The sequence below is a fragment of the Coccinella septempunctata genome, chromosome 5 (genome assembly GCF_907165205.1).
Source record: "Coccinella septempunctata chromosome 5, icCocSept1.1, whole genome shotgun sequence".
Lineage (NCBI taxonomy): Eukaryota > Metazoa > Arthropoda > Insecta > Coleoptera > Coccinellidae > Coccinella > Coccinella septempunctata.
In genome coordinates this window covers 17,094,609-17,113,992 of record NC_058193.1, presented here as the reverse complement: position 1 = coordinate 17,113,992, position 19,384 = coordinate 17,094,609, and the positions used below count along the sequence as shown (strand labels likewise).

General features: G+C 38.3%; 2 protein-coding genes across 5 annotated transcripts in view; one reads left to right on the top strand and one right to left on the bottom strand.

Moving 5' to 3' along the window:
* Window positions 1–19,384, top strand: part of LOC123314451 (protein-tyrosine sulfotransferase) — a 445,878-nt gene that overhangs the window by 272,715 nt on the left and 153,779 nt on the right. Inside the window, exon 1 of one of the 4 annotated variants that reach the window (XM_044899751.1) lies at window positions 14,047–14,189. The exons of the other annotated variants lie outside the window; for them this stretch is intronic. The gene's annotated coding sequence lies outside the window, so the exon portion shown is untranslated. Of the gene's footprint in view, window positions 1–14,046; window positions 14,190–19,384 lie in introns of those variants that run through there. 4 annotated transcript variants of the gene reach the window in all.
* Window positions 1,839–5,880, bottom strand: LOC123314064. The gene is made up of 2 exons (XM_044899177.1): window positions 2,163–5,880; window positions 1,839–2,104 (listed from the first exon to the last, which is right to left on the bottom strand). Exons 1-2 carry the CDS (start codon window positions 5,878–5,880, stop codon window positions 1,839–1,841), a joined length of 3,984 nt encoding a protein of 1,327 aa, XP_044755112.1.

The following is a 19,384-nucleotide window of genomic DNA, read 5'->3' as shown; positions in this document are numbered from 1 at the left end:
AATTTCTGAAAACGGAATGTACAGGGTGTTTTTTCAACCTGCATACTTAATCTGAACTTATCATAACTCCCACCCTGTATTTTTGAACAAGTGTTGGAATTATTGAAAGAAGATAATCATATTGTTCTACACAGAAAATTTCATCATGATTGATCAAGCCATACCAAAGTTATGAATAAAAGAAAAATCTGTCGAATCGGACAAATCACCCTGTAGACTCTCAATGGAGGCCCCGAACCATAAACCCAACATTGTTCCGAAACTATATTGACTAGTGTATACTTCACCTAAAATCTGACGGTCTCCTCCGGAATCACCCTGTATAAAAACCAAGTTGAAATATTGATCAATTAAAAATAATTTCGCGAAATCCTTGAATGAAATATACGATAAAAATATGCATATCCACATCCACAATTAAATTAGAGGTGTAATACGACGTTGTCGTGAATGTATCAACAACACATCTTTTAGTGCTCTTTCGAGTTCGTCCTATGTTGCCGAAATTGCATTGCTATCATTTTGGTTCAATTCAAGTGAAAGGTAAACTTTAGTTTACCTCCACCTGAAGATACTATTGTGATGGCGAAACACGTGTTGCGGTTTGAAAACTCATTTTGTGAAAATCGTATAATCTGTTTCAAGTTGAAAAAAAAGTTGTCTATTAGAAAACGTTATTTATTCAGCCGTCGTGTAAGTATTGGAGAATGCAGAAGACCATCAAACTATCATTTTCTAACAAGATGACACACCACCTCATCTCATTCAACCGGTGTGTCAGTTCTTAGATGAAAAGTTTCCTCATGCCGGAGTTGGGATAATTTTAAGGTGGAAGAATATTAAGTGGCAACCAAGATCACCTGATCTGGCCTCACTGGAAGAGCCACATAAAAAAAGCGATTGAAAAAACTAGAAAATCGATGAACCCGCATTATCCACTAATAGGTCATATGCAGAAAGAGATTGAATTGCAAAGTGATCAAAGCTGTCGCCAGGCCCCAGTTGCGTGGACAATCGCGGCAAAAAGCTCGACAGAGATAATCCAAACAACAGAAAACGCTTCAGCTGCTACGAAGCGCAATAGATGGTTTGTTGGGAACAGACAAATATATCGAGAAGTGAAAAGGGAAAACGTCACGGAATTCGTGGAGAGGAAACATGACAGTACATTTGCAACGGCGAAAGAACATCCGAATCTAGAACTCAGGAGACTAGGAAGACAGAAAGAATGAGCATTTACAGGAGATCAAGAGAGTCAAGAGACCAAATGGGAAGAGATTGAAATAAGAACAGAGTCTTATTGAAACAATCCAATGAAATGATATCCAACACTATCTCCTCAGGATAGGTTTGGTTCGTCTTTTGAACATTTCCCCTTGCTACATGCTACATAAAAAAACAAACGTTTACGGTGTGGTCTGTGGCATAACGTGCCATATTAATTAATTACCAAACGCAGTCACATTCTGTAGCACTGCAGCATTGCAGCAACGGTTTATCTATGGAAAGGTCCTTCAATTAATTTTTTGGGTCCAGACTGGATTAGTGTAGTGGACTGTATTTGTTTCTCGGGTCGTGGAATCAAAGAACGGTTTCTTATTTACAATATATTTACAACACACTTGGGCAAACGATGACTGGAGACTGCAGACTGTCTCAAACCCTCGCTCTTTATACAATATGCGCCCCTTCTTAGGGTCTCAGATGCACCGTATTGGTGGGGGCGGCTGACCTATAGGTTGACAGTTCTACTATTACATGGGTATATTTACACAATATTTACAATTTTAAAACTTTCTTTCGCCGTCCATCTCGGTAGGTAAGTTGGTTCTTCTTTTTCACTCGCCGTCCGTAACAGTCCTCCCCCCGGCGCAGCTTGCGTAGTCCTCTTCCTTCAAAACGACGGCGAGCTTACTCACTGGTCGTCGGAAAACGCCGGTTCTCGTTCGTACTTCGGCGACCCTGATGCCACCATCTGGTCCGGGATATGTACTCTTCACTAACCCCATGGGCCATGTGTTTCTTGGCAGTGTGCTGTCAACGATCAGGACCACATCTCCGATGCGCAGGGGACGCGCCTTGTTACTGGAGTCTCCTCGAGGTACTAAAGTGTAGGTACTCCCGTACCCAGCGCTTCCAAAAGTGGTCTGCGAGAGCCATACTTGCTCGCCATGTCCGTCGATCGGCTTCATCACAGGGCCCCGTGGTTGGCATGCCGGTCGATGATCCTATCAGGAAGTGGTTGGGGGTGAGTGCTTCGGGATCTGCTGGATTCACGCTCACGTGGGTCAGTGGTCGGGCATTTATCGAGAATTCTGCCTCCGTAAGGAGCGTCCGCAGTACTTCTTCTGTCGGTGCCTTCTCTCGCAGTGTCACCCTGAGTGCCGTCTTCACTGATCGTACCATCCTCTCCCACGCGCCGCCTTGGTTTGGCGCGCCAGGTGGTATAAAACGCCACTCCATGCGATGCAGCAACCCTTCATCTTGTAGTTTTGGGAGCCATTCTTTATATGCCAGACGGAGTTCTTGGTCTGCCCCGCGGAAGTTGGTACCGTTGTCTGAGTACATGAGTCGCGGCCAACCCCTGCGTGCTGCCATCCTTCTCAATGCCATGATTGTTGAGTCCGTTGAGAGTGACGCGACGATCTCGATGTGTACGGCGCGTGACGTGAGGCAAGTGAAAAGTGCACCCCACCTCTTCTCTCGCCGGCGCCCTATCTTGATCATCATTGGCCCGAAGTAGTCCACCCCACAGTTGGTAAAGGGACGGTGAAAAGGGTCCATGCGAGCAAGTGGAAGGTCTCCTGTTGCTGGGGTTGTCGGCATTGCTCGTCTTCTTCGACAAAAGGCGCAGTTCTTTTCTATGGCTCGTACCGTGGATCGAAGATGAATGATCCAATAGTGTTGGCGTAGATCGTTGGTCACTCGTTCTCTATTGGCATGTCCCGCAGAGCAATGCTCCCGTAGAACGAGCAGTTTTGTGATTGGGTGACGACCATCAAGTATCACAGGTCTCTTCGTGTCACTTGGTGCGGCGGATGCTCCAATACGGCCTCTTACTCTCAGAATTCCATCCTCCATCACGGGATCTAGTCGGTAGAGCCGGCTCGCCTTTGGTATGGTTCGACCTGACCGGATTCGCTCTACCTCGTCTTGGAAGCTGTCTTCTTGAACACGTCGTATCAGCTCCTTTTCTGCGCGCTCGATGTGTCGATGTTCCAGGTTAATCGCTCGTCGTCGACATATATCCACGAAGGCTAGGACTCTTGCTATAGTTCTCACCAGAATTTCGTATTTGGAGAAGCGGGCAGGATCAGGTACGCAGCTGGATCTTCTGGGATTCTCACTCACATGTAGGACTTCCTCTTCTGTTTCTTCATACGCCGACTTCCCGGGCCACTGGTCTTCAGGTAGATAGAGGAAATCTGGTCCCTGGAACCACCGGTCCGTCGAGCTGATGGGCGCATTGGTCAACCGTGTGGCATCGTCAGCCACGTTGTGGTCGGTCGGCAGCCATCTCCATTCTTCCTTTTGGGTGAGCTCAGCAATCTCACCGAGTCTATGTGCAACGAAAGGTGTATATCGTCGCATGTCGTTCCTGACCCAATGGACCACCGTCGACGAGTCCGTCCAGTACGTCGTCTGGTCTACTTCCATGCGATGCTCCCTCTTGATGGTTTCGGCGAGACGAGCACCTATCACCGCTGCCTGGAGCTCCAACCGGGGAATCGTCAGCGCTTTCTTTGGCGCTACCTTCGCCTTTGCCGCTATTAAGACGACTTCGATGGTCCCGTCGTTTCTCGTGATGCGCCAGTATGCCGTTGTCGCAAATGCCTGCTCACTTGCGTCACACAGTATATGAAGATCGATCCGTTCATACCCGTTCAACGTGTAGCAGCGTGGCAGTCGTAGCATCGCGATCTCGGGAAGTTGCGCCAGCCAGGATGTAAAGAGCTCGTTTTCTTCTGCCGGGATCGGTTCGTCCCATGTCATCTGAAGTCGCCATAAGCTCTGTAGGATGATCTTAGAGCGGATGGTGTAATGGCTCAATAGCCCCAGCGGGTCGTACACAGACATGACAGCGCTGAGTGCTTCTCTCTTGGTCGGTGCTCGCTTCCCCGCTTTGACATCTTCAGGAACTCGGCTCATGCAGGTGTTGAATCCCAACTCGTCTCGTTGAGCATTCCAATACAACCCAAGTATCTTGCTTCCGGGCTGTTCTCCCCCCAGTTGCGTAGGGGCCGTTGCGTGCAGCTCTGAGGGAATTCCTTCCAAAATGTTTGGGTCACTAGAGTTCCATCCCTTCAAATTGAAACCAGCACGAGCATGCACTTCTCTCGTTTCTTCGACAGCCTTTCGTGCTCCCTCCGCATCTTTGAAACTCGCAACCCAGTCATCCATGTAGTGAGCGTTCTTTATGGCTTCCAGTGCACGCGGGAACTCCTTTCCGTGTATGTCTGCATTGTGATTGCGGACATGGTGAGCTATGTACGGAGAGCTAGTTGCGCCGAAGAAAACACTGGTCATCTTGTACTTCTTCGGAGGCCTTTCTCGGTCTTCTCCCCTCCACAGGAACTGTTGAGCTGGTTGGTCCTCGGGTCGTACCTTGATTCGCAGGAACATCTCTTGAATATCCGCCGTGATAGCGACGGCCCCTTCTCGAAATCTGAATAATATGCCCGGCAACGACAACAGCATATCAGGTCCTTCCAGTAACTCGTCGTTTAGGCTCACCCCATTGTTTCTCGCCGCTGCGTCGAACACCAATCGATAACCCGGTTTGTTTGGATTCGTCACGGCAAAGTGAGGCAGGAACCACTTCACTGGGCTATCGTCTTCCGAACCGTCACATGGCGTCGCGTAACCCTTTTTCAATAGATTTTTAACCTGCTGGCAGTATTCCATCTTGCACACCGGGTCCGCGTCCATCTGTATTTCCTTCCTTTTGAGACTACGCAAGGCCTGATTGTAACTTGCCGGCATTGTCATCTTGTCCCTACGCCATGGTAGCCCCACCTCGAAGCCGACGTCAGTCTTCTTGATGGTCCGTTCGACTATAGTGACGGCTCGCTGGTGTGCCTCGCTTGTTCTAGGCTTCCCTTGCACGCCCAGTGCTTCGATCTTGAAGTGTGCTTCTACGAGATCGTGCACTTCCTTCTCGCCTGGGTTAACACTATTGGCCCGTTCGTAAATGTGCAGTACGTCCTCTCCTTCGTAGATAGCGCGGCAAAGCGCAGTTCCTGGTCGTGCCATCTTCTCCAATGTAGCTGCCAGATGTTCCATGCTACTTCTCGTTCTTGTTGGAGTTGGCGACCTTGCTCGTACTGTTTCGAGACGCGTCTGCCTTGGTTCTTCTCGTTGTAGCCCCTCCCCCCGTTGGCTGACTGGATTTTGTATCAGCCACTCGTTATCTTTCTGATGTGGTTCTTCTTTGAGAAGGGGCTCCGCCTGCTGCTCTTCTCCGACACTTTCAGTATCAGCCACTCGTTGACTTTCGTCTTGGATTGCAGCTACTTCTGCGGCCAACCGCATCTTCACGAGATCGGCTTCCATCTTAAGCTCGAGTCTCTTAATTTCGGCCAGTTTCTCCGCTGCCTCTAATTCTGCGAGCCGCCTTCTTGTAGTCACACTGACATTCGATCGATGTGACCTGTTTGTCGATCGATGTGACCTGCTGGATTTTGCCGGCGACCTCTCGCGTCTTTTGTCACTAGCCATATTAGGTTCTACCAACCCAGACAATGGTGACGCCGGCTGATCTAGGGGAATGTTCCTCAACCGATCCAGGGAGTCATTCCTTAGTTGTTCCCTCTCGATCGCTTGGAGACGACGTTTTTCTTCCATCTCTGCTGCGTCCACCTGACTTCTTGTTATTACCATTTCGCAGCGTGTATACGAGTTCCAGTCAATGACCGACGCCTTTTCGTGTTGCGTAGATCTGAAAAGATCTTTTTCGTTACTTCAGAGTGAATTGATCCGCTCGCGCTCAGCTCTGAAAGATTTTTTCGTTCTTCAAATCTTCGATGGTTTTCTTGATCCGGCTCGAAGGACCAGACTGTAGTGGACTGTATTTGTTTCTCGGGTCGTGGAATCAAAGAACGGTTTCTTATTTACAATATATTTACAACACACTTGGGCAAACGATGACTGGAGACTGCAGACTGTCTCAAACCCTCGCTCTTTATACAATATGCGCCCCTTCTTAGGGTCTCAGATGCACCGTATTGGTGGGGGCGGCTGACCTATAGGTTGACAGTTCTACTATTACATGGGTATATTTACACAATATTTACAATTTTAAAACTTTCTTTCGCCGTCCATCTCGGTAGGTAAGTTGGTTCTTCTTTTTCACTCGCCGTCCGTAACAGTCAGCTTTACAGCCACTGGGTAAAAATTTCATGTAAATTAATGATTTCTCTGATCATATGATGAGTTGATTGAATTTTGAACATCTGCTACATTCGGAAGGATAACATTGCTTTTCGATCGACTTAAATTTGTGAGAAATGTGAAAATTTATTATTATGGATTGATAGCTGAGATTAATTCTGAAATGAATATAACTTTTTTTATACATTATCTTTTTCAAAGTGACACTTTTTAAAACTTGTCGACGTTTTGAAACATTTAATTTCGTCATTAATTGTGAAAAATACAGAATCATTTCAAGACTAAACTACTTAAGCCGGCACCGTAGAGTGGTCATGGTCATGACTACTTCAGGAAAAATAAGAAAAAAATCAACTCAATTTTTTATTTAATTACAGAATAACTTATGAAATTCTTCGAAAACACTCTTCATAATATATTGAGCTACCACGGCCACAATTTTTCGAGAATTTTTGTTATTTTTTTGTATCGACAACTCAAGTAATACTGCTGCCCTCCACAATTCCTAAAACTCACAGAATACTCATAATTTTCACACAAAAAATAATCAAAATATGTTTTTCCCATAAAATTTCGAAAGATTTTTTCGTTGAGCCCACTTTTCCCCATTGTTTTGTGAAAAAAAGTATGATCACTATGGCGGCAAGTTTTTTTAAAAATTTACACAACTAACCAAGATTCTAAAATGGTATAATAATCCAAGAAAACATGTCGCAAAAAAATATGCGTACCATTTCTTAGAAAGACTGAATTACTCAATTGTTCTCGTTCATAGTGACAATTTTCATTATGTGCCGAAAAAAGATTGTGTATAGTCATATCTTGGAATTTCAATGGGACACGGTTGTAATTGATAAAATTTAGTAATTAAAGAGAGAAAGATAGCGAGAGATACAACCTTAAAATGTTCTTTGTTTAATGAGAATAGCGCTGATAAAGAAGTTCCTATTCTCGGAAAAGTCAGTACCAATGAGTATTATTTTTCTGTGGTCAGTACGTTTTGCTCCTTTGTTTTCCGTAATGGTTTATTGGACTGGCTTTAAGTGATCTGCAAACTAAACTGACCTGGCATTACTTTGGATTGTGATTGTGTTTTGTGGAATGGACCTTCGGCATATTCTGGACTTTTTTTATTGGGGTTGCCTCAAGGACAGGATCTATGCGACACCCATCATGACACTGGACGAACTTCGGCAAAAAATCAGTCAAGCTGCTGCTCGTATCAATGGAAGAAGCATATCTTCTTTCACGAAGCTTTAAAAGGTCATTTTTAAGTAGATGTCGAGTGTATTGATGCTGGTGGCAAGCAATTTGAACATTTATTATAAGGTTTATTATCAAATAAATCCCATTTTTTAATTAATTCAACAATAAAAACCCATTTTTGGCACATAGTTGATTACTACCAACAAGAGCAATTAAGAAATTTCATTATTGTTTCTAATAATATGGATCTTTTTGCGTCTAGTTTTCTTGAAGTATTATACCATTTTAGAGTCTTGGTTAGTTGCGTAAATTAGAAAAAAAAACTTGCCGCCAAAGTGTCCATACATTTTTTCACAAAACAATGAGGGAAAGTGGGCTGCAAGTAAAAATTTTCAAAATTTTATGGGAAAACCATATTTTGATTATTTTTTGTGTAAAAACTATAAGTATTCTGAGAGTTTTAGTTTTTTAAATTTTTGAAGAATTGTGGCCGTGGTAACTGAAAATATTATGAAGGGGGTTTATTTTCTAAGAATTTCATGAATTATTTTATAATTAAATAAAAATTTGAGCTGGAAGTAGTTATGACCATGTTCACCCTACGGCGGCGGCTTATCGTTGAATTTTGGGGCACGTTGTATATATGTCATTCAATTTGATGTACTAAGCATTATGAAGATCAATAAATGTATTAAAACACGTGAATGGGAAAATATTATGGGAAAAATATTAATCATTAATTAACACTAATTAACAATTAGTGATATTGACCCCATCTGACAACGTAGTTTTCTGTGTAGCAGTAATTTGAGTATTGTCCATGTTATTTTCTCCTAGGATGTTTGTCGAAATCTTCTACTTGAAGAAAAGTTAATTCAACTTTTCAGCAAGCTCCAGCAACTCCAACTATCAATGCTACCTATCGTGTACGGCAAATGTTGCTAATCGGAAGATTCTTTCAGGAGATTTGTAATGTTTTCTTCACTGAAAACTTACCACTTTTCAGTCTGGTAACCTTCCGAGTCTCGTTTCAAAGAAGCCAGTAGATTTGTATACTTCTTAATGTAAATTTTTTTTTTCAAGTACAATTTGGTTCTTAACATCGAATATAAGCTCCACAAGGTTGAATTCTTCATTCCCTGTTTTTCTTGAAAATACGCTAATAAAACTTTTTCGTTCAAATTGATAATCCTTTTGTGTTAAGACCATCAACTAAATTTGGCATAGGACGAATCATCCTTGCTCCTCGATTTCTTAGGAATAATTATTGTAGATAACTCACTTTGAGCCGCTTCCTCATGTTGCTGGGAACATCGTTCTCTGAATCGGACATTGAAGTATAATATATTCTTCTACTTTTAAAATTAGAAGTCGATGAGTTCTGTGATGAAACCATAGTCTAATAATAAATAAATTATTTGTGTATGAATGAAACCAGAAATATAATGCACGAAACACGAAAAAAACGCCCAAATAATGTAAGAAGTTCACTTGGATTTGAGAGCCGGCGACATTCCAAGGATTGTAAAATGTTTAGCAACCGAAAGGCATAAGAATAATTTAAAAAAAATACGTTTCCTTTGTAAAAGCATAGTCGAATATTTACACAGTTGAAAAACGTTTGTGATCTCGTCCATTCTCCACTTTTTTGACAATCAAAACGAACACTTTCAAAATTCAGGAATATGACACTAATGCCCATTTGCACCGTTTCGCTGGTAACCATGGTTAAACTAATCCATGTTTAATATTTAAACGTTGCTTAGCGGTTGACGGTTTGCACCGTAGAATCATAATCGTTGTTTACTTTAATCGATAGGTTTGGCAACACCACTCACAGCATAAAAAATTCAAAATTTCAGCCAAGCACATCATAGCAGATAAATTAAAAAGAAAAAGAAGTCAAGGTTTTCTGACTAAACTTATGTTGTCAAGGTGGGAAATTTGAACATTTCTTTTGGAAATTTGGTGTTTTGTTTTGAATTTGAAGTGCGAACATGGGTAACATCAACACATCCTATTACTCTAGGAAAAGAAGCCTTCTTGTGAAAGGACTGTTGAATTATATATACATATATATATATATATACAGGGTGTTTCATCATAAACTGGACAAACTCATATGACGTGTAGAGAACATCGGGAGAATCATTTTTTTCTTATGAAATATTTCCCGTTTTCGAAGCATAAGGGAGATACACGGTGTTTAATGTCATTTTCGAGCGTTATTATATTGAGTGTGGTCGGTTATGTATAAGACTGGAAGTAATGGTTTCTTGTCATATCGTAGTATTTTTGGATGCTTCATTCAGAAATGGTGTAGAGCACCCAAAAAAAAATTTACAAAATGGCGGAAAACCTGCAATGTTCGTGATTTTTTTTTTCGGTTGCCAAATTGATTTTCATTTCCTAAATTAACACAATTTTTAAAGGATATCTGTGAAAAAATTTTTTCAGAAATCGAACACAACTTTTTTTTTACATGTCTACAGCGAAAAAAAAATTTCACTCGAAATTGATGAAATTTTTCACGATTGTACTCACTTTCATACCTAACACGAATATCAAAACAGAATCGAAAAATATCAAACGGTTTCGTTTTTACAGCCATTCAAATGTCCCGTTCGAATATCTGAAATAATAAAAAAACATGACACAGCTTGTGTTCTTAGGCCCATAATTTTTGAATTTGTATGTCGAAACATTCCAGATTGCAAAATGAATTTAAAAAAATCAGTGAAACTTCATTGAGAGTCGAACTCCCTACTCTGAGTTAAGTATTAATGTGAAATATGAGTCTGTTCCGAGGTTCTGAGTATACATATTAATTTTCGTTGCCGAGCAACAGTAGCTGATAGAATTTGACAGGGTATTTGAATTTTACTGAATAATTCGAGTATATTGAAACGATTTGTATGCAAACGAAAATGAAATATTCACTTTTAGAAAAAAATGATATGGTTCAGGCTTATTATGAAGCGAATTCCTCAGGGAGAAAAGCAAGGGAAATTTACGCTCGCAGATTTCCAAGCCGAAACGTTCCTAATTTTAAAACTTTCATAGAAACAGTGCGTAAATTACGTGAAGAAGGTATTCTTCACCGCAAGAAGAAGGAAACAATCCGAAATAACGAAGAACGTATCCTGGATTTAGTGAGTGAAAATCCGATGGTATCAACGAGAACTCTAACAAATCATCCAAGTGTGAATAAGAGTAAATCCACTGTATGGAGAGTTTTGAAAAGAAATCGCTACCATCCGTACCATTTCCATTCATGTCAAACCTTAGAAGAAGGTGATTTTGAGAAGAGGAAAGAATTCTGTGAATTTATTTTAAGAAGGACACGTGAGAATAGGAATTTCCTACGTCTCATACTGTTTACGGATGAAGCAACATTCCACAGAGATGGTTTCTTCAACAAAAAAAATAATATAATATGGCAAAGGGAAAATCCACATGCAACAGTAGCAAAAAATAGCCAGAAGAGATTTTCTGTCATTGTTTGGGCGGGAATGAAGGATGGATTCATTATAGGACCGTACATTCTTCCTGAAACATTGACTGGAAATGGCTATAATCAATTTTTGAGGGAAACTCTGCCCGATCTATTGGAAGATATTCCTTTGAGTCACTTTCAAGGAATATGGTACCATCATGATGGTTGCCCTGCTCACACAGTGAGGAGTGTACGAGAATTTTTAGACTCTCAATACCCTCGCCGATGGATCGGCCGATTGGGACCTGTCGCATGGCCTCCTCGTTCTCCAGATCTTACACCTATGGATTTTTATTTCTGGGGTCATATGAAGAGTCTTGTTTATGATAAGCGAGCTCCAGTGACTTCGAGAGAAGAACTGATTCAAAGAATCGAATCAGCCGCCGAAGAGATTCGCCGAAACCCGGAAATGGTTCGTTCAGCGGTGGATAGTGTGGCGAAAAGGGCGAGAAAGTATATCCTGAAAAATGGCAATATTTTTGAGAACGAATTATAAATAAATTTTATACTAATAGGTTTTTTTTTTGTTGCGTTTGTGAAATTGTGGAATTATTCGTAGAAATTTCCGCAATAATGCCATGCCATTAATATCTGGGAAGTATTAACCGCCAATTTCTACTCAAACTGCATAAATTGGTTTCAAGATAGTTGCAATATTATATTCAGTTAAATTCAAATACTCTGTCAAATTCTATGAGCTGCCATTGCTTGGCAACGAAAATTAAAAACCTTTGAACAGTCTCAATTCAGATTCCACATTTATTTTAATAGGTACTTAACTCAGAGCAGGGAGTTCGACTCTCAATGAAGTTTCACTGATTTTTTTTAAATTCATTTTGCAATCTGAAATGTTTCGACATACAAATTCAAAAATTATGGGCCTAAGAACACAAGCTGTGTCATGTTTTTTTATTATTTCAGATATTCGAACGGGACATTTGAATGGCTGTAAAAACGAAACCGTTTGATATTTTTCGATTCTGTTTTGATATTCGTGTTAGGTATGAAAGTAAGTACAATCGTGAAAAATTTCATCAATTTCGAGTGAAATTTTTTTTTCGCTGTAGACATGTAAAAAAAAAGTTGTGTTCGATTTCTGAAAAAATTTTTTCACAAATATCCTTTAAAAATTGTTTTAATTTAGGAAATGAAAATCAATTTGGCAACCGAAAAAAAAAATCACGAACATTGCAGGTTTTCCGCCATTTTGTAATTTTTTTTTCGGTGCTCTACACCATTTCTGAATGAAGCATCCAAAAATACTACGATATGACAAGAAACCATTACTTCCAGTCTTATACATAACCGACCACACTCAATATAATAACGCTCGAAAATGACATTAAACACCGTGTATCTCCCTTATGCTTCGAAAACGGGAAATATTTCATAAGAAAAAAATGATTCTCCCGATGTTCTCTACACGTCATATGAGTTTGTCCAGTTTATGATGAAACACCCTGTATATATCCTCATCTTTGGTCATTTTAAGGAATTCGGAATATAATTTACCAATTGCTAATGAAACTGCAGCAATAATTCTTGATCCTTTCGATACCTACATTTATGAAATTATCAACAGAAGCCAACCCACCAGTACTAGCATAAAACCTCAATGTAGCTAGCAATTGATTTATTGGGTCAACACTATTATTCCTGAAATATCTATATTTGTATACTATGACTAATTATTAAATTCCAAATCATTCTTCATATATGGCAAAAAAACAAATAACACGGTTTCTTTCGTTAAACGAAATCTTCTGGAAAAAGTGAGGTCCATTCACTCGAAATAATTTCTTCTACGGGTAAAACATCTGGGAAATCCAAATTCGATATTGCGAAGTGCATCAAGATCATTATCAAGTAATATCTCATCTTCCAAATGATCCATTATTAATTCGAATTTCATATCAACACAAATAGAAAACACAGTTGTCAATCGAATTTGAAGTATTACTTCAATCAACGTTTTAATCGAGCTTGAATCGAGCAAATTTCTGCGTTTAGTTTAAACAACGTTTAAGGGCCTTATAATCAACGTTTAGGAACGGTGCAACCCGGTTAAGGAATTAAACGTTGTTTGAGAATATAATCGTTGTTTAGACAAACGGTGCAAACGGCCATAATCGATATTTACTTCCACAACAACGAAGTGAAAAAGAATTCTCCGAATTCACGCTTTTAAAGACGTTTTTGATACTTTGAAACACGTTGGGAATCACAATTTTTCATAATTCGCGTTCTTTTGCTCATTACGAAAATTATTGCTTTTCCCAACTGGTTTCACAAATAATTATTCTAAAGGTGTATATCATACCTTAAATCTGCCAATTTGAAATTTGACCAACTGTCACACGTCACATGAAGGGTGTTAAATGGACATCATTGCTTGGTGCTGTATCTCCACACTTCATTTTGATGATAGTCTATACATGTACTTCGAGAGAAATACATAATTGATTGATTTCTCAATATCTCGAGATTTCAACCCTCCAGCATTGTTGCATACTGGCGTTGTAGCTTACCGCTCTTTCGAGTCAAGTGTTTCAGAGAAAAACAGGCGAAATTACTAATACCTATTAGCATATGAAGCTATGCTCCGTGGACAACAAGCCTAACGAAACTTCGAGAACCTGATTTTCGCGCTGACACAAATTCCTGTAATTTTCGAGATAGCTTTCTCAAATCACTGCCTTTGTAATTATTGAATAAGTATTCACGTAAGTTGGGACCTAGCACGTGTCTCTGATGATATTCTTCAGCTCGTATTAGTAAATGCATATTTCTAATAATTAGCATATCTTTTGGATGGCACTATATATTTACCATAGGGAACCTCCCGTGAATAGGTTGAGTAAACCAAAATAGACCTCCTGGTGCTATATCCAGGTCATTGACTGAATGGGATATGATATTATCGAAATTCTGTCGTGATTCTCGGATTTCAGTGTTGTATCGACTTCGAACCGGGAGTTTGCTTGATAAATAAAAGTGTAGTTTTTTGTGTGTGCAGTCAGTGTTATTTGTTTTTCTTATATCTCTCTGGACGGATTTTCCTTGCCAAGAACGAAGGATTTGTCTATACACATGAAAGGTAGTGTAGCATTTTCCACTCTAATCTCGAAAATATACGAAAGTAAATGCGTTTACTATACAAATACTCAAAATCTCTTTTATTCAAATTATTCATTCATTCCTTCAAAGAGTTCTTCTAGATATCGTTAGTTCCATATCATCCACTTTATATGTATTTAGTGTTAGGAGATGAATAAAGAAGTCGAAATTCCCGTTAATGACTTTCTATGGTAGGCTTTCTTCGAGCTTTGGTGTCTATTACTGGTCCCAATTCTTTCACCCATTTCACCTCAGATACCTAAGTGGAGTAAGCGGCCACTTCTCTTCTCATCGTCCACTCGTCCAATTTTTATTCATCGGCTGTTTGACCAGTGAGGTCAGTACAAGCTAAAGATGATTTTCGACTTCAAAATAATTCAGTCGAAAGTATATATTAAATTCAATAATTTCGAAGGGCGCCAAAGTTGAAAAACGCTATTAGAAAAGTTGATCAATTTAACTTTCTTTGGCTGCATCCTGACATTTTGTGATTCTGAGGATCTATGAATATTGATCGAGTGGATAGTCTGTGTAAATTTCACATAAACGTGATGAATAAATGGGTTAGATAATCTGAGAGAATTTTGTCAATTTACACATAAAGTTTGTTAAGTTTCTATAACAACCTGCTACCCTATTTATGGTATTCATTTTCGACCTCGAAATTAATATACAGGGTGTGATGTAATGAATGGATAGTATGCCTCCTGCGGGTAAGAGACCTTATGGCGATTCTTATGTTTACTACAAAAAGTCCTTGGTTTTCGAGATATTGGAAATTTTCGAAAATTCAAGAAAATTACAACTTTTGCCACTCGTTTTGAAAATAAGACACCAAATGAAGGAATTTTTTCAATCCGTTTTGTAGATAGTATAAATTACTGGATAGATGCGCTATCGAATGTAATTTATGATTTTTTGGACGCATGCATAGTTTTTTTCGCACAAAGATGTAACTCGAATTTTCTGTTTCGCTTATTTTTTTCTAGCGTGGTGTGAAAAATAATATGGTTACTTGAGTGCCAAAGCAAGAAAAAATATGCCTTTTCCATCGAGATTCAGGAATGGTATAACACACTGTATTTCCAGTATTTAATTCGAAATAAATTCTTATAACAACCAGTTGCGGCCTAGTTTAATGTAAAACTTGTTTTTAAAATTTTAAGCAACTCGAATGAGAAATGCAAGCAGAATAACGAAATCTTTCATCAAAAAGTGTAGAACATGAATCAGAGCCACTTTTGTGAAATTTAATTCAAAAACGATACATTGTCATCTTGTCTCGTTTTTTTTTCATTATTAAACCTAACAATTGTGAAGTCAATATTTTTTGTTAATTTCAAGTTATGAAGTGAATTTCGGCATTGTGACTTGAAAAAAAGGTCTTTTCTCAATGTAATATGAATTTATTTTCAGCGTTTTTTCTTGATTACCTACAAAAGTACTAGAATTTACTTCACCATTTGAAATTTACTCAAAAATATTAGTTTCATAACTGTGGGACTCCATAATGAGGAAAAACGAGAAAAAATAACAATTTTAAAATAAAGTGTCTCTACTAGATGCTCAAAACCTTCCAATGAATAATTGCTTTATTCTGCTGGCATGTCTAATTTCAGTTACTTAAAAATAAAAAATAAAACTTTTCAGCTTCCGTGGCTTGGTGGTTAAATCGTTGGCTCAGTATATCGCAACCGCAAGGTACTGAATTCGATTCTGGGCTAGAAAAGAAATTTTCTAGTCGATACGTGTTAAAATTAACACTGCTGTGGCTAAGGTGGCGAAAAGACACAGTAACAAAGCCTACACAGAACACTGGTTCTCCTAACTCACATAGCTTCTGAGGGGTATTTCGGTACCTACAAAGGTTCAGGATAATAAATGATAATGATTAAACTAGGCATTGACTCATTGTAATAGAAATTTATTATGTATTTAATGCTAGAGTGGAGTGGAGTGAGTTATACCATTTCCGAATCTCAGTGAAACAGTCATGTTCTTTCTTGCTCTCAGGTTACCATATTATTTTTCACACCACGCAAGGTTAAACTTAAAAAACTATGCATGCGCCCCAAGAATCATCTACATTCGATATATCCCATCTATTCAGGAATGCTGTCCAAAAAGCAAATGAGTTTCCATCATTTGCAATGTTGCCACCTAAAAGAGTGGCAAAGAATTTAACATTATTTTTTTTTATTTTCGAAAATGATGAATATCACAAAAACCGAGGAACTTTAACTAGACATAAAATATATTTTTCCGCCGACCTCTTAATAATAGCACTGTTTAACGTACACGTTATATATATCTATGTACTACCACTCCAGCTTCCACCAGCTCCACACATTCTTTAACAAATATTATAGGAAACGATATCAATGCGATTTACTCAAAATGTCACAACTCGAATATGCCTTCTATGGACTTCTCGAATTTGTTTGATCGGCCGCATAAATATCAACATTCCGATATGAACATAGAAAATTTATAAGGTGTCAAATTTGACTATACTCCATTCACTTTTATTTTAGCAGTCGGTTGGCCATGGACATTTGACACATCTCACTCTGTATAGTACGAAAATGTGGGGTTATGAAGCTCGTCAAAACATTTTTGGGTTTTAAATCAACGCTATGTTGCTCGTTCTACGTAAAAGTTTCTGTTATTACGTATTTTATCACAATGTCGAATCTCTTCGGAAAATATGTGACGAAAATAACTGAAGTTTATACAAACTGATTGAAGGCATACCAAATCCAGTTATTTGCATAGAAAATACAAGAGATCAGTATAATATCATAATATGCACTAGCTTGAGGAGAGGTAATGTTCGTTATCTTTTTTGGCTGAGTTTACATCAGTTGTAGATTTCAAAAATATTAACCCGAAGATTAAATGCATATGATGCAGTGGTTGGGAATAGGTATATCTCGAAGGAATTAACAGATAATTAAAAAAATGTTGAATTCTTCAACAAAAATCATCTTGTATCAATGGAGGTAAAAGGAATTGAAGGAAGTTTCAAGTCAAGATGAACTTCACCTCTGAACAAAAATTTCACTTGAATAAACACTTAACAGGACAACTGGCTCGTATTTGTGGCTGTTCATCTCAATACATTGATAAAGTAATAATAATTAGGTATTTATTGGTACCTTCAAACATTTACAATGTATGGGACAAATCAAATGAAAAATAGAAAAATCAATTTTCGGAAACTTATTCTACGATGACATTCTACGATGACATTCATCGAAAATCCTGTAATAACGTTTCGCATCAATTCAAGCAAACACAAAATTTTCAAATGCCCACTTTTTGGGTCATCCTCTTCATTCACAATCTTTTTGATTGTGGAAATATTCAGCTGAAATATGAGTCGTTGAATTTTAGAATATCAGGGTATAACTATTTGACCTGAATTCTAAATAGAACTTCCAGAAACCCTGTCTCTTTTTTTCAATCACTTTCGGCATTTTCGTAATAAAAATTGATATAAGTTGTGGCAACGGCGTTATGACATTAACAACATTTCATGAATGCCAACCTTACTCCTTTCTAGTTACAAAAACTTGAGAAAATTATTTCATGGCCAACCGACTGCTAAAATAAATGTGAATACAGTATACCTACAGATAGATCATAGAAACGAAATCAGATGGTTTTTCTATCTTCAGTAACTGAAACAATGGATAGATAGGTTTATTGAAAACGGCCTTTAGACAAATTGCATTGGTGAGATTTCGAAATATTATTCCATTTTTTTACACTTGGTCGTGAGTATTTTTCTGTCAGTTGATATCGAAATCCCACAAAATCGTTTGTTACAAATAATGATAAGAATATTCGGCAATCCTAAGTTTCAATGAAGAGGTAAGTTTTTCCCATTCCTTCCGATAATTCAGATAACAAATGATCTAGGCCCTAGAGTCATAGTAGGATCCATTTCAGTAATCATTTTCAATTGAAAAGTCTGTTGGTTGATTTTTGGTGAAACGCTTTGATTCGACTAGTTCTACCCTCTGATGAAAGAAAGTCTCTCTTTTGAATACACCCTGTTTGTTCATTGAGATCAGCAAGAACTTAATTGTATAATTTTATACGCCCTGTGTGAGGCATTTATCAATTGGTTACCATATGTTTTTTTTCTTTTTTGCAATAAGGAAAGAGTTAGTTTTTGAAATATAAGTCAAATAGGCAGCACTCGGTTGGCCATAGAAATTTGACACATTCCACGCTGTATTGTAGAAAAATGTAAGGTTATGACGTTTGTCGAAACATTTTTGGGTTTTCTGTCAGCGCTATGTTGTCCGTTCTACGTAAAAGTCTCAGCAATTACGTATTTCTCACAATGTGAAGTTACTTCAGAAAATCTATGATGAATATTATTAACGTCCATACAAAATGATTGAAGAAATTCCTTATCTAGTTATCTACAGTTTTTTAATATATTTTGTTGCTATGGAAAAAAGTTGAATTATTGACACATAATATGCAGTTTAAGAAGAGTTAATGTTGGCTGCTATCTTCTTCGGCGAAAGGTTTAGGACGTTACATCAGTTGTTGAATTAAAAAAATCAACACAAAAATGAAACGCATCATATACAATGGTAGTAAATGGGTATCTTTCAAAGGAATTAAAGGAAGGAACAACAAAGTTGAATCCTTCAACGAAAACCATCTTGCATTAATGGAAGCCAAAATACTTTAAAGGGAGTTTTAAGGCAATAGGAACTTCACCTTTAAAAAAAACTTCACATAAATTTGCAATTGACAAGACAACTGGCTCATATTTATAACAGTTTATTTTTAATACTTCAATATAATGATAATATATTTGAACTTTAGTTGTGTTGTGTGTGTGTTGTTCTGATTGGTTTTGTTCAATCAAATGACCTCAAATGAACTGAATTCATTGTATTTCTACTAGAGCAAAACATTTTTTGTTAAATAAGGCTATCAAAAAATATTAGCTGTGCCTATAACTTCCTGTTGACATTAACGACATTTCATAAGTGCCAACCTTTCTAGTTACAAAAACTTGTGAAAATTGACCAACCGAGTGCTTTTATAAAAGTGAATGGAGTATATAAAATAACTATCCATTACATTGATGTCTCTGTAAAGAATATCCTGCTTGAATTTTAGATTAACAAATTAAATAGCAAAGGA

Coding starts and splice junctions, on each gene's coding strand:
- LOC123314064 (XM_044899177.1), bottom strand. CDS start 5,880: ATGGTAATAACAAGAAGTCAGGTGGACGCAGCAGAGATGGAAGAAAAA. Junction 2,105..2,162: donor TCGACGGACATGGCGAGCAA/GTATGGCTCTCG, acceptor CCTACACTTTAG/TACCTCGAGGAGACTCCAGT.